Genomic DNA, 13,793 nt, shown 5'->3' on the forward strand with positions numbered 1-13,793 from the left:
GTGGTGACAGTTGGGAACAATTGTCACTCTCCTCAAGTGATGTGTATTCTGGGGGGTTAACTTTTTGCCCTCAGTTGCTGCTAATGAAAAAATTAGCATTTAAAATCTTACAGTTCAGTCAGCACAGAATGGGGGGAGGAAGACACTTATTTACAAGTGCTGGCCTCTGCCATGCTTATCAAATTGGCGTTGTAATTGTGGTAATAATTGCACTTAGAGTGTCAGGAAGGGATTGATGGTCTTGCTTAAACTCTCTCGAGGCATGTGGCGCCGGGGGAATGCATTAATGCCCATGGCTTTGTGTGATCGTCTCCTAATAAGAAGACTCATTGTTAGCGGGGAGGGCTGTGGGGGAGCTGTGTGTTCGGAGGCTGTCATTACCATTAATTGTCCCTAATGCATAGTAGTTTTTGACTGTAATGAGCTAAACTGCAGGGTTATTACTCCATGTGGAAAGACTGCATTTCCTGGCATTAAAATATTTGTGAGATGGGCTTGTGTGTAATAGTCAGTAAAGGGAGCTTTATGGAATAGCACTGAGGTGCTCTCAGTTGCCTTTCAAACTGGAAGTGGATCAGATTCTCGCTTCCTTTGTTCCTGTCCTAGAACTAATATGAAGTTCTCTTCTCTGGCTAGTTTGGGGCAGGATCCACTAACAAGAAATCTTATGGGTAACATCTGTATTGAAATCTCTCATTCTCAGTTGTAAAGGGACAGAGTCAAGATTGGCAGGGCCAAAATCTAACCTACCTCTTTTTTGCTTTGAACATTGCAAATGAAGTTCTTTATGTAAGAGAAATCCTCTTGTGTGGCAGGGTCTGGAACTCAGAGCAACCCTACAGTAACAAACCATAGTACATGATGGGAAAACATCTTGGCAATGAATAGATTTTAACTCTCCAAGGAATGCTTTTATAAGATGGTGTGAAGGCCAAAATTATAACAGGGTTCAAAAAAGAATTCTATAAGTTCATGGAGGATAGGTCCATCAACGGCTATTAGCCAACAAGGTCAGGGATGCAACTCCACACTCTGAGTGTCCCTAGCCTGTGACTGCCAGAAGCTAGGACTGGATGACGGGATGGATCACTCAATGATTGCCTGTTCTATTCATTCCCTCTGAAGCACTTTGTATTGGCCACTGTTGGAAGACAGGATATTGGGCTAGATAGACCCAGTGCTCTGACCCAGTGTGGCCATTCTTATGTGAGGAGAACAAATGTGCCAGTTAAAAGCTATACTCTGCAGCAACTATTTATGATTGGGAGGAAGCTGGAAGTAAATCCCACTTGATTTGATTGATTACTTGGATTGTCAACTCTTGGGGCAGGGGCTGTCCTGTTTGTACAGCACCTAGCACAGCAGGGTCCTGGCCCATGACTGAGACTCCTTGGGGCCACTGCAATACAAATAATAACTTGACTCTAATCATAAAGGAGAATTTGCTAAATTGAAGTAGAGGCCAGAAGCATTTGTGAGTCCTTTGGTTTTGCCTGGTGGTAAGAGATTGTGCAGAAAGACCTACCAGAGGTCTAAGGCAAGAAAAATGTAGCAGGTTACTGTCAGACTTGTTAGCTAGATATTAATAGGAACTGAGAAAAGTAGAAATGTATTTTCAAAACTGCGAGCAGAGTAACACACATCGTTTCCATTAATTTTAAAAAACGTATAGCAGGATCTAGTTGCTTGAACCATCTTCCTACGCTGTTCTTTGGAGAGGGGTACTATTATCTAAAAACGGTCAAGTATCTGACCATAATAGACAAGCTGTACTTTACTGATCTCAGTGTGAGGTCTGGATTGTTGGCGCATGGGTGCGGGGGTTGGTATGGGAGTATATTCTAAATGAATGATCAGTCTCCAACCCACCCCCAAATTCTGGCAAAAAGGGTACTTCAAACTTGTTCTCGATTTATCTCTTATGCATCTGGGAGTAAGGGGGATTTCTAGACTTCTAAAGGAAAATGTTGGCATGAACTTTGTGTGAGTGGGTGTACTGTTAATTTCCCTATTATGCTTGGCTGCAGTTGAAAGTAAAGGTCTCCACAGAAGTTGGCATTACAAATGTGGATCTTTCTACTGTGGATAAGGATCAAAGCATTGCACCAAAAACCACAAGGTAAGGCAATATTGTGTGAGATGCACTGACAAATGACAAGATTGAGCCGAGGCTGCTGTTCAGTACCTCCTGATCTGCTGCTATGGAAGCTCAAGTAGTCTTTTGTATCTAAACGTCATCAGAAGTGTATCTGTGCCTTCTCCTTTCAACTCACAAATCCTTGAAAGCTCATTGGGGAAAAGTGGCTTTTTTTTAAACTGAAGAAAGTGCTGACAGAAGCTAGACAAGCCCCGTAATCCTCCGTTACTTCCATGCAGCTACTTCATATTGGCAGTGTGCTCAAGTTAGCAGATATAAGTAGTTAAAATAATTGCTTAAGTGCTCATGGTATTGGCAGATTTCATCTAGAGGAACCTCTAAGATGAATGTGTGGTGTGAGGTAATGTTACTGCAAATAGAGCTGGCTGAAACTTGTCAGCTGAGACTTTATTTTCAGGGGGAAATGCAGATTCAGTGAAATTGTCTGTTTTGCCAAATTGTTTCAGCCAAAAAATTCTGAAAGTTTAAAACATTTTGTTTTGACATTTTCAAAACAAAATGTTTGAGTTGGGAGTGGTAAATTTTCATCTTGAATTTTTCTTCAGTTTTATTTTTTTAAACTGCAAATGAAACATTTTGTTTCCGGTCAAACAAATAATTTCATTCAACCCAAACCAATTTTTTTTTTTTACTTTTCACTTTATTGGAAATTTAGTTTTCAGGGTGTGTTGTGTTGTTTTGTTTTGTTTTTTGAACTGCCAGCAAACCAAGAAATCCATTATTTGCACAGCTCTAACTATAAATCAGTTTTTGTGGGGTTTCTTTAAATCCAATATTTTCCCCTTAATATACACAAATAGCTTGCAGAAATAAATCATGCTAAATCATTAATTTTTCCCCCTCAGTTTTGTGGGAGGGCAGTGATGGAACAGAGAGGCATTTTAATTCTCTGAACTGATGGTCTGTTTTATCAAGTAATCTACAGTAAGTCCCCCATGAGTAAATCGTGACACTGTTAGCCAGACTTACATGTCAGTGACTCCAAACCCTCTGTTGGAAAACCATCTCTAATCTCTTTTTATTCCCCCACCTCCTCCTTAGGGTAGCTTATCCAGCCAAAGCCAAAGGATCATTCACAGCTGACAGCCATCAGAATTTTGCCTTGTCCTTCCAGCTGGTGGATGTGAACAGTGGAGCCGAGCTCATCCCTCACCAGGTCAGGATGAATTTATGTAGTTATCCTGTCATCTGGATGCTGCCTCTTGAGGCATCTTAGGCAGCAGTTGCTCTTTGAAAAGCTTTCTTAGGCTTTGAAAACCATCCTATTGTCTGTGTTTGAAACGAACTGTGATGGGAAAATTGTAGATAAATACTTTGTGCACCCAAAAGGGAGGGAAAGAAGATTGGATCTGAACAGAGTGAATCCAATTCTCTTACTTTTTTTTTGTTACATTTTAAATAAGCCTCTGCTAAGCTTTGCTTCATGGCTTATTTAGAGAAACAAATACAGAGTGGAGGAAGCTACATCCTGTGCTGTAAAAGTGCATTTCTACCCTGGATACAGAATGTTCCCTGAAACTCTCACGCCTAAGGTTGCATTCGATATACCAGCCTCACGGTCTAGAGACCAGGCATGTGATGATAGTAATACATTGCAAGTAGTGCTCATTGCAGCCACAGCAGGAAATGCCCAGCACCCAAGAGACTTTGTGAACTGCACTGGTTCCTATATTAGTGTGGCTACTGTGGGAAGGATTGTGCTCAAGTGATTCAGTAAGGTGTCCAGTAGTCAGTACTCCTGAATTCTATTTCTAGCTGTGCCACTGAATCACTAACTTTAGGTATATCACTTGCCACCATGTGCCTCAGTTTCCCCATCTGTAAAATATGAATACTTGCCTGCCTCAATGTGTCAAAACCAGGATTTCTTCCTGCGATGAAAATCCCTCTATAAGTATAAAGCCATTATCACTTTCCTTCTTAGACATTTGTCCGTCTTCACAACCCAAAGACTGGGCAGGAGGTGGTGTTTGTCGCAGAACCAGACAGCAAGAATGTGTACAAGTTTGAACTGGACACTGCTGAGAGAAAGACAGAGTTTGATTCTGCCTCTGGTACCTACACCCTTTACTTGATAATTGGAGATGCCACTCTGGAAAATCCAATCCTCTGGAATGTGGTATGTTGCCGACTGTGCAGTGACATGGTTGTGGGATCACTGACAGTGTAGTGAGAAGCAATAATAGAAGCCTAGAAGAATAAAGAGACAAACGCTGTAGTTCTGTGTGGCTGATCTTGTTTCCTTTTATGGCATATGTAGACTCTTGGTTTAAAAAAAAAAAAATTGAATCGGTGCAAAAGCAAGACTAGAATGACTTTTCAGCTCTGTGTGTCATGGAAGAGCAGCCATGGAACAGGCTCTCTGAGATCAGTCCTTTACTGACTGGGCGTAGGCTCAGAAGCAAGCTGTCCCTGGAAGTAGCTTGTGTGTACCAGCTGGGATTTGAACATATCCAGCTGTATAGTGCTAAATGAAGGGCATTCCCTTCCCTGTTCAGAAAAGGAAATGTCAGTTTAAAATGCAATTCAGTAGGTCTATGTGGTGAGTTGTTCATTGTAGTGTGGCTGAATTGCTTAGTCGTCTTTAATGCCTTCATTATGTTGGGGAATCTGTCTCTGTGGGGGAAGGGGGGTGTAATAGCCTTTATAGGTCATACACCAGGGTCATGGCTTTGTAATTTTGTTCAATTCCATTTCAGGCTGATGTTGTTATCAAATTCCCAGAGGAAGAGGCTCCATCCGCAGTCCAGTCAAAGAAGCTTTTCATTCCCAAGCCAGAAATCCAGGTACAGCTCAAAAGCTGGGAATGAATTCTATTTTTGATAGAATATTTCACTTTTACCCTTATCAGTGACAGTCCTTAAAAAGTAGCCTTCCATACGAGAGCATCTTTGCCATGTTAGTGATGCCCATTAGAGGAAAACAAAAATAACTTCTTGGTGGATAGGGAGTTTGGGGTCACATTACTTATCAGTAGGCAGAAATAAACTTTGTGTCCCGGTGGTGTGGCAACAAAATATTGTGCCATCATCGAGGAGATTCATATTTGAGCAATGAGAACACACTCTGTCTCTGATCTCTGTTAGAGATCACACTTTCTATGCTTCATCAAGTGGAGACCAAAGAAAGCTTCCAGTTCCTAAAGATCTCTCCCCCTACCTCTCCCTCGAGGTCAGCTCATAGAGTAGCATCCATGATGCATGCTGAGTACCCAGAGATTCCCTGTTTTACCGACTACAAGGAAAAATTGACATTGCAAGAAAGCAAGGAATTACATTTGGGAGGGGGAGACACTTCCACAAGGAAGACATGGACTGGGCCTTTGATACTTAAAGGGGCCACCCCAATCAAAATTAGTGTGTGGGACCTGTTGCTGGGACAGAAACTTGTCACCTGTTGAGCTGAAATTATTCTTGTGAAGTGCTTCTAAAGGGAGTTCTCTCCACAGCACCTGTTCAGGGAACCTGAGAAGAGGCCTCCTACAGTGGTGTCCAACACATTCACAGCCTTGATCCTCTCCCCGCTGTTTTTGCTGTTCATTCTGGTAAGTTGAATAGATTCCATATAGAATTTCTCTTCTGCCCGACAACCCAAAACTAGCACAGTAAACAACTACAGCCACACGTCTTCCCTACACTCTGTTTAGGAGTACTTAAGCCAGTCTTGCTGTGATACAGAGGGAAGAACAGTGTCTTCCTAGAGGTCCCTTCTAACTCAGATAACTCTCTGGTTCTGTTTCATTCTATGCTAGACTTCCAGCAAATCACCTTAAGGCACTGAACAGGTTAAGGAAAATGTAATAAAGCCCCTTAGCCTCGGTAAAAGTGCAGTTTTGATTCCCAGACATCGAATGAGAGGCTATCAGGTGACTAGAGGAATCCTTGCCTGACTCAGCAATATTACTTATTGGCTGATATAACTTCTCTCCAGTCCTTAGAAAGAGCCTGATGTTAAGGCAGGGCATTATGGAAATGGGATGTTACAAGCAAATTAATGGAGCTACTCAGGGCTCAATCTAGGTGCAAAGGGTTGGACTAGCTTCAGTTCTAACTTCCTGTCCCTAAATTGTTTTGCTGAATTCATGCTCCAGTTAGAAAACTAAGAGCACTGATTAGGATGAGGCATCGTACAGTGTAAGCTTCTCCCACATGGCTCTGCTGACATTCTCAGTTCTGACCTCAGCTGCCCCTGCTGTTCCAGCCTTAGATTCTTCCAGAACAAAGGCAGTCATACCAAACTGCATGGCAATTTTTTGTGATGTGGATTCACATGCTAAAGGACTTGGCTGAGAGACCACCAGATTGATTCCCACTTGTGGACCTAATCAGCATTTGAGTCCATGTTGACAGGTGAAATGTACAGCATCAGCCAAGCACCTGTCATCAACTAAACACCACTTTAGAACTTGCTTGGTATACTTTAAAATCTCTCTGCTCATCAAGTTAAATTATACATGGTTTGGTGAGATAAACATATGGCTCCTCTTTGAACCCTCATCCTTACCTCATCGTGTGTTCCAAATGCAACCTCTCCTCTTCTGACGGCTTGGGGGCAATCGGACAGAGCCGTGTCCAGTTACCTTGGGAATCCATGGTGCACTTGTTGATGACTTAGCCAGCACTCCCTCAGTGATGCTTCTCCTTTTCATCTTCACTTCTACTCCCTTCAAACTGACATTACTACATGGTCATTCATAACCTTTTATTTCTTCTAGAATTGTAGCTAGTTTCATCCTGGGTTCAGTAACAGAACATTATGTTCACAGTTACCAGTTTTATTCATATGAATTCAAGGGAAATCAGATTTTTCTGAGGGAAGGATAGGTTTGGAGGCTTGCTTTAGCAAAATACTTGTGAGATCCTGCAGACTCCAAGATATTATTTCTTTAAGAGTTAAATACCAGCTAACTGACTGCTTTCATGAAACAGACTCATTATTGCAACTAGGAGCAGTGTCTTCTGCCTTAAAAGCTTGGCAGAAGTAGTGGTTGGCCACTGTTTAAGGGCTTGTCTGCACAGGGAAGCTATTGTGAAATAAACTCAGCTGTGAATTGAAGCTAAACCACACAAAGACACTGTTAGTGCGGTGTGGCAAGCTATTGTGGAATAGCTGTTCTGCAGTAACTACTCCAGGCTGTTTCCTCATGTGGACAAGCAGTAACAAACAAGTTGGTTTTGCAGTCTTGGCCATCATTTTAATTTATGAGGAATTTGAAGTAACTCCAGTTTGAAAGGCATGTTGAAGAACTTTGTGGTTAACTGATGACAAATAAAAGCTAATGTCTAATAAATCCATTGTGATTGGGGTTTTATTTTTTCTTTCAGTGGATAAAGATTGGTGCCAACATCTCCAATTTCAGCTTCGCTCCCAGCACCATTATCTTTCACCTGGGTCATGCTGGTAAGTGCCAGAGGCTCTTTGCTTTGTATGACCTCCTTCCCACATGGACTTTACAGATGTACTCTGATGATAAATGGACTCACAACCTATTAACTATAATGACTTAATAGCATAACGTTTCTCTCTCGTTTTCCTCTTCCTTTCTGCCTTTCAGAATTGTTAATATGGTGATAAACAAACCTGTTTTGTCCATCAGCTTATAACAGCTGTCATTATACTAGGCTCCTCTTGCACACCACTTACCTACACTTAATAGCACTCTTCATATCAGAGGTCACTATTTTTATTGTGTATTCACCCTTTGGTAGATGGGGGATTTTTTTTGAGGCAGTAGAGTGGGGATGAAGGCCTATGGGGTCTCCCTATACTCCTTCTTGAGTCTATTTATACACACATGCACACACCGTAGACCAACTTGTCCTCATCAGGAATGGATGGGACCTAGTTTTCTCTGAGAGCTCTGAGTTCTCATTGGTTTTTTGGTCCCTCGGAGAACCCTGGAAGATCCTCCTCCTCTAACACTCACAAACCTTCATATTGCATCCACCAATCTTCCATTTGAAGAGAATTGGACATAACTCACCAGTGCTGCTCTTTCATCAACAACAATGGCATAAGGCCCTTGTTCCCATGGAACTGACTGCAGAGTCTCTCTGGTTCTCCTAGGCCAAGGAGCCAGAGAGAGAATGGAATCCAAGGCTGAGGAGTGGCAGCACAATGTTACTTCTAAACCATCTAGTGCTATGAACAGTTTTAACCAGGGTCTTGCTTTGAAATGAGACTTTCTGTCTTGTCTCTTCATAGCCATGTTGGGGCTCATGTATGTCTATTGGACTCAACTGAACATGTTCCAGACTCTGAAGTACCTGGCCATCTTGGGCAGTGTCACATTCCTGGCAGGCAACAGAATGTTGGCCCAGAAAGCAGTAAAGAGGTAAGAGGAAGAGAGGTGGATGTAACTGTAGGGTCTGGTTTCTACAAAGCCGGGGGAAGGAAGGAGGCCATGTTCCACTGGCCATTTTCAGCACAAACACCTAATGGAGTGCTAAATAGCAAGTAGTCTAGCTGCTTGCAGTAGGGGTGGCTGTCACTGGAGAATTACCAGCTGTGGAGTTTTGAGGAGAGTGGATTATAAAGCAGCTCAATGACTTGATCAAATACTTTGAATTTTGAGAGAGGGAATCTGTAAAAAGCAACAGAGGGTCCTGTGGCACTTTAAGACTAACAGAAGTATTGGGAGCGTAAGCTTTCGTGGGTAAGAACCTCACTTCTTCAGATGCAAGACCCCTCTGATACTTGAGAGAGGGAATGTGTGCTTTTCCTTGGGCATTGACAGAACATGGGTTTTCCTGAAGTCACAGGCCAAGACTTTTCAACTTGGGGCCTAAATTAAGGCACTTAAATGAATGAGCTGTTTCTCAGAAGTGCAGAACAGCCACAGCAATCATGGCAGATAATAGAGTTACACCTCTACCCTGATATAACACTGTCCTCGGGAGCCAAGAAATCTTACCACATTATAGGTGAAACTGTGTTATATTGAACTTGCTTTGATCCATTGGAGTGCACAGCCCCCCCCCCCCCCCCCCCCCGCCCCGGAGCACTGCTTTACCGCGTTATATCCTTATATCCGAATTCGTGTTATATTGGGTCACGTTATATCGGGGTAGAGGTGTATAAGGAATAGCCAGCATGGATTTGTCAGGAACAAATCATGCCAAACCAACCTAATTTCCTTCTTGGACAGGGTTACCAGCCTGGTGGATAGGGGGAGCAGTAGACGCGATATATCTTGATTTTTAGTATTGCTTTTGACACAGTCCCACATGACATTCTCATAAGCAAACTAGGGAAGTGTGGTGTAGATGAAATATAAGGTGGGTGCAAAACTGATTGAGAAACTACTCAAAGAGGAGTAATCAAAGGTTCTCTGTCAAACTGGGAAGCTGCAACTAGTGGGGCCCCACAGGGTGGGTCTCTCTCGCGTCTGGTACTATTCATTATTTTCATTAACGATTTGGATAATGGAGTGGACAGTATGTGTAGAAAATTTGTGAATGACACCAAGCCGCAGGCACTTAGGAGGACAGGATTAGAATTCAAAATGACCTTGACAAATTAGAGAATTGGTTTGAAATCACCAAGATGAAATTCAGTAAAGAAAAGTGCAGAACACTTCATTTAGGAAGGAAAAATCAAATGTACAACTACAAAATGAGGAATAACTGGCTAGGTGGTAGTATTGCTGGAAAGGATCAGGGGGTTATAGTGGATCACAAATTGAAGATGACCCAACAATGTAATGCAGTTGCAAAAAAAGCTAATATCATTGTGGGTTGTATTAACAGGAGTGTCGTATGTAAGACACGGGAGGTATTTGTACGGCTCTATTCAGCATTGGTGAGGCCTCAGCTGGAGAACTGTGTCCACTTTTAGGCGCCACACTTCTATGATTCTATGGATTTCACTGAAGCTGCTGGTGGCTTAGCATTTTTGAGAGCCAGCCTGCTCATTTAGATGCCTAAATGCAGACTTGGGAGCCTAATTTGAGGTATCCAAGTTTGAAAGTCTAGGTCATAAGGCTTTCCTTGGAAGAACTGTACTTACAACAAAGCACATGCTCTGAAGAGAGTGTTCACTCTATGGTGTATCAAACATTTACAGTAACTTTCATTATAAGGGTACTCTGAAGTTCCAACCTTCCACATCTCCACTTACTGGGTGGTAAATGCTTTTGTGGTAAAGGGGATGTTGCTTTGACTTCCCTATACTATAGGGTTGATTCAATTCCTATTAAAGCCACTGGAAAGACTCCTGTGGGATTGGCCTTTAAAAGATATCAGCCATGAGACTACAGTTCTAACTTGCTGTGCATGTGGAATTTCCCTCCCTTCCCCACTATTATAAAGATGACATTCTTCAAGGAAGGTGGGAGTGCGAGCATGTAACCAGCTACTTTCCTGATGCCCCATGCAAGACCTTCCCTAGCCTGCACAATTGCTGTCGGTATTCCCTGTGGCTTACCCATCAGCACAAACCTTCCTAGTGAAAGCAAACCTTTATAAGAACATGAATCTAAAGCTTAGTTAGCTACCATCACCCCGTAGATGTATCCTTGGCCCTCTAATCAGAGTATCCATAGATCCTTCTCATACATACCTCGCTACTGCAAAGTCATCTTTCAAACACACACGCACTTAGGCTGCCTTCAGGTTGTTGCTCCCTGACCCCAACATCACTACAGACTGAGTCTCAGCCATTTTCTTGCTCAGAGCCTTGAGTCCCCTCAGTTGCCACACTCAACTGCTGTCACTTTGAGTCTAATTTAAAGATTCAGGCTTTGATCCCTGTCTTGTGAGTGCGATACCTGGCTGCTGGGCTTACCCCTTAACACATTTTTAGTCAAACTTGTCCTCTTTTTTTTACCTTGCCCTTGTTGGTCCCCTGGAAGGAGTTTGCACATGCATGTTCACACATTTTTTACAAAGCAATCTGACCCATAAAACCCGAGAGAAAAATAGTATTTTCAGTAACTTTATACTGATTTATTACCTTTAAAATTAAGCAGTATGCGGAGACTGCAGCTGGGCAAAGATAATCAGCTAGATCGTCAGAGCTCAATCCCTTCTCAAATCAGCATTTTCCAGCCATGCTCGGGATGCTCAATGTGGTATTTCCCCTCTCCTTCTTTGCATAGAGTTCTCTAGCAGGAGTTCTTTTCTGATGGAGCTGTGTTTTGTCATTCATTCCTGTATTTCAATTGTTAGTAAGTCTGAAGTTTGCTTCTTGCTAAGACAATAAATAGAAATGGTAAAAGTAAAACCAGAAATTGTTAGTGTCTATATTAAGAAATCTGGAGAAGCAGGCAAAGGAGATTAATTGAAGCTTATCTCTGACTGGTTCAGCTCTACCAGGGCTTCTGTTAGCAGATAAATGGGGGATGGCTTACTCCCTACCTCTCTAAACAGCCTCTCCATGTTGAGCCATACAGTTTCATTGGTTGTGACACGTAAGAGCTTTTACCAAAATGCCAACTTTAAAATAGAACTTCCACCTAACTGTGGAGGTGGCCCATCCTTCAGGTTCTCATATGAGAATAAGCTACTACAAGGCATCTTTTGCTGGCTTACTGCCAGCCTAGTTTAACCCTTGTTACTAGCCTATGTCAGATACTCAGAGCAATGGCTACCTGACACAGACTTTGAGTCAAAGCCACTCTCCTGGTGTGGGCAGCACAGGAGAAGTAGCAGCAGTAATGCTTGGCCTATCCCTGTGTCTTTATTGAAGGTACTGGAAGCCCTGGTTTTGCTTTTTGCTTTTTCTTTCATCTGCTCCAGTTCCTGGAGCTGGGCTGCTCTCCTCCTCCTGTCCTCTGAATCTTTTCCCTCTCTCCTTTTGGCAGGATTGCTGCAGAACAGAGCAGTAGGTTGGCAAAGTATAGAACGCTGCGGTAAAAGGGGGTTGCTCTTCCTAGAAGTAAGGGCTCTTCTGGAATTTGCCTTTCCCAGGCATTCTGGCTACTTCATTTCATTCTCATCGCTCACTCCTCGGCCAAAAGAAATCTTAGCTGAAGCCACTTTCCAACCTGTCACGTATGGCTTTGAATCTGGGGTGGGGGTGTATTATTTTTAATTATAGCTGTCTTTAGATGTTGTTCTGTTATCTACGTGCATTAAGAGAAAACGACTTCAGTGTGAAGCCTTCACTCTCCCAAGTTTATGTGACACATACATACACAAACACACGTGCATCCTTTTTATTGTGGGTCTAGGGATTCTATAAGACAATGAAACAAAAGCTAAATTAATCACGGAAACCCGGCGTGGGGGAGGGGGGATTGTCATGCCTGTAAGTGAATGGAAAATGTAGTCTAGAGGTGAGCGTAGTGGAAGTGGTCGCTGTACAAACTTGCACTGACCTGCACTGTTTCTGCTATTTCATTCCTGGGCATCTTTACCAGAGACTGAGAGTCCAGTTGAACTGGGTGTGGCTTTGTGGAGTGGGTAATCAGATATCCAGTAGAAGCAAGGCCAAACCACCCACCTCTTTTGACTTGTGACCCAAGCTGTGATTTATCCAAGTATCAAATCAGACTAGATTTGATGGCTCCCTCTGTGGCATCATAGAGTTTAAGGCCAGAAGGGACTGCTACATCATCTAGTCTGACTGCCTGTATAACACAGGCCACCAACACCCACACGCTAAACCCAACAACCCAAATTAGGCCAAAGCGTTACAGCCCACAGGAGACTAGACTGTTATGTGCCACAGGCAGGACCAAGGACCACCAGTGCTCATGGCCTATGTAGTGGCAGGGAAATAATTAATTAAGATATAGTCAGATAATCTTGCAAGTGACTTGCCCTCCATGCTGCAGAGAAAGGTGGAAAAGAAACCCAAATTCCTTCCTGACCCCACACGGCAAGCAGTTAGACCTGGAGCATGTGAGCCAAAACCAACCAGGCAGGCAGGCAGGCACCTCGAGAGAGAATGCTCCATGCCAGCTCAAAGCCCTGGCCCCCATGTCTGATGTCCCCTCTTCAGCCATGTGGCCCTTGATGCTTCAGAGGAAGGAGATGCATTTAAAAAAAAATAAATAAATAAACTCCCAGAACACTATGGGAAGAAAATCCCTTCCTGGCTTCCTGCATCAGCGGTCAGTCCCTTCCGAAAATGAAATCATTTTCAGATCTCCCCCACATCACTTTCCCAATAATAAAGCCCTTCATTTCTGCTGTTAATTTGGAATGGGGAAGGTTCCCATTTACCATGCAATAGTCCTGTGGGGGTCAGACTGCCCAGCATGCTGCCTGTCTTTCTGCATGTCTCTTGTTTCTGTGCATGTGTGATATCCTTCATTTCTCCCACACTCTGCACTCTTTCAGGGTTGAGAGAGAGAATCAGACTGTAATACCATTCATCTGATGGAATTGAAACCATTGCAGAATACACTGATGAAAGATCTCTCAAGCTTCTATTTGATTGTTTTGAAGTATATACAATTGTACCTACCCAGTGCTCTAGGCACACATAACTAGGACCCAAGGATTCAAATTTTCAAAGGGGGACTAAATTTTATGTACAAAAGTACAGGCACAGGAACCGTATCCTTAAAACATAGCACTGTTACTTGTGAGTACAAATTCCTGTTTACATTTGTAATTGCCCAATCTGTATCCAGTATGCTTTGTGTTACATGTGCATGAGTACATTTACTGTCCACAACATTGAAGAT

The 13,793-nt window shown here is 42.8% G+C and overlaps 1 protein-coding gene across 2 annotated transcripts in view; it reads left to right on the plus strand.

Annotated features, from left to right (window-relative positions):
- The window catches only part of RPN2 (ribophorin II), a 31,495-nt gene that overhangs the window by 16,125 nt on the left and 1,577 nt on the right, over positions 1 to 13,793 (plus strand). Inside the window, exons 10-17 of one of the 2 annotated variants that reach the window (XM_005295324.5) lie at positions 2,028 to 2,119; positions 3,200 to 3,314; positions 4,083 to 4,277; positions 4,858 to 4,944; positions 5,607 to 5,702; positions 7,483 to 7,558; positions 8,363 to 8,492; positions 11,961 to 12,034. In XM_005295324.5, the coding sequence (XP_005295381.1) occupies positions 2,028 to 2,119; positions 3,200 to 3,314; positions 4,083 to 4,277; positions 4,858 to 4,944; positions 5,607 to 5,702; positions 7,483 to 7,558; positions 8,363 to 8,492; positions 11,961 to 12,012 (843 nt within the window). In that variant the 3' untranslated portion in view covers positions 12,013 to 12,034. The remainder of the gene's footprint in view (positions 1 to 2,027; positions 2,120 to 3,199; positions 3,315 to 4,082; positions 4,278 to 4,857; positions 4,945 to 5,606; positions 5,703 to 7,482; positions 7,559 to 8,362; positions 8,493 to 11,960; positions 12,035 to 13,793) is intronic. The other variant, XM_005295323.5, reaches the window with a different exon arrangement.

This window comes from Chrysemys picta, chromosome 13 (genome assembly GCF_011386835.1).
Source record: "Chrysemys picta bellii isolate R12L10 chromosome 13, ASM1138683v2, whole genome shotgun sequence".
In the NCBI taxonomy this organism is placed as follows: Eukaryota; Metazoa; Chordata; order Testudines; family Emydidae; genus Chrysemys; species Chrysemys picta.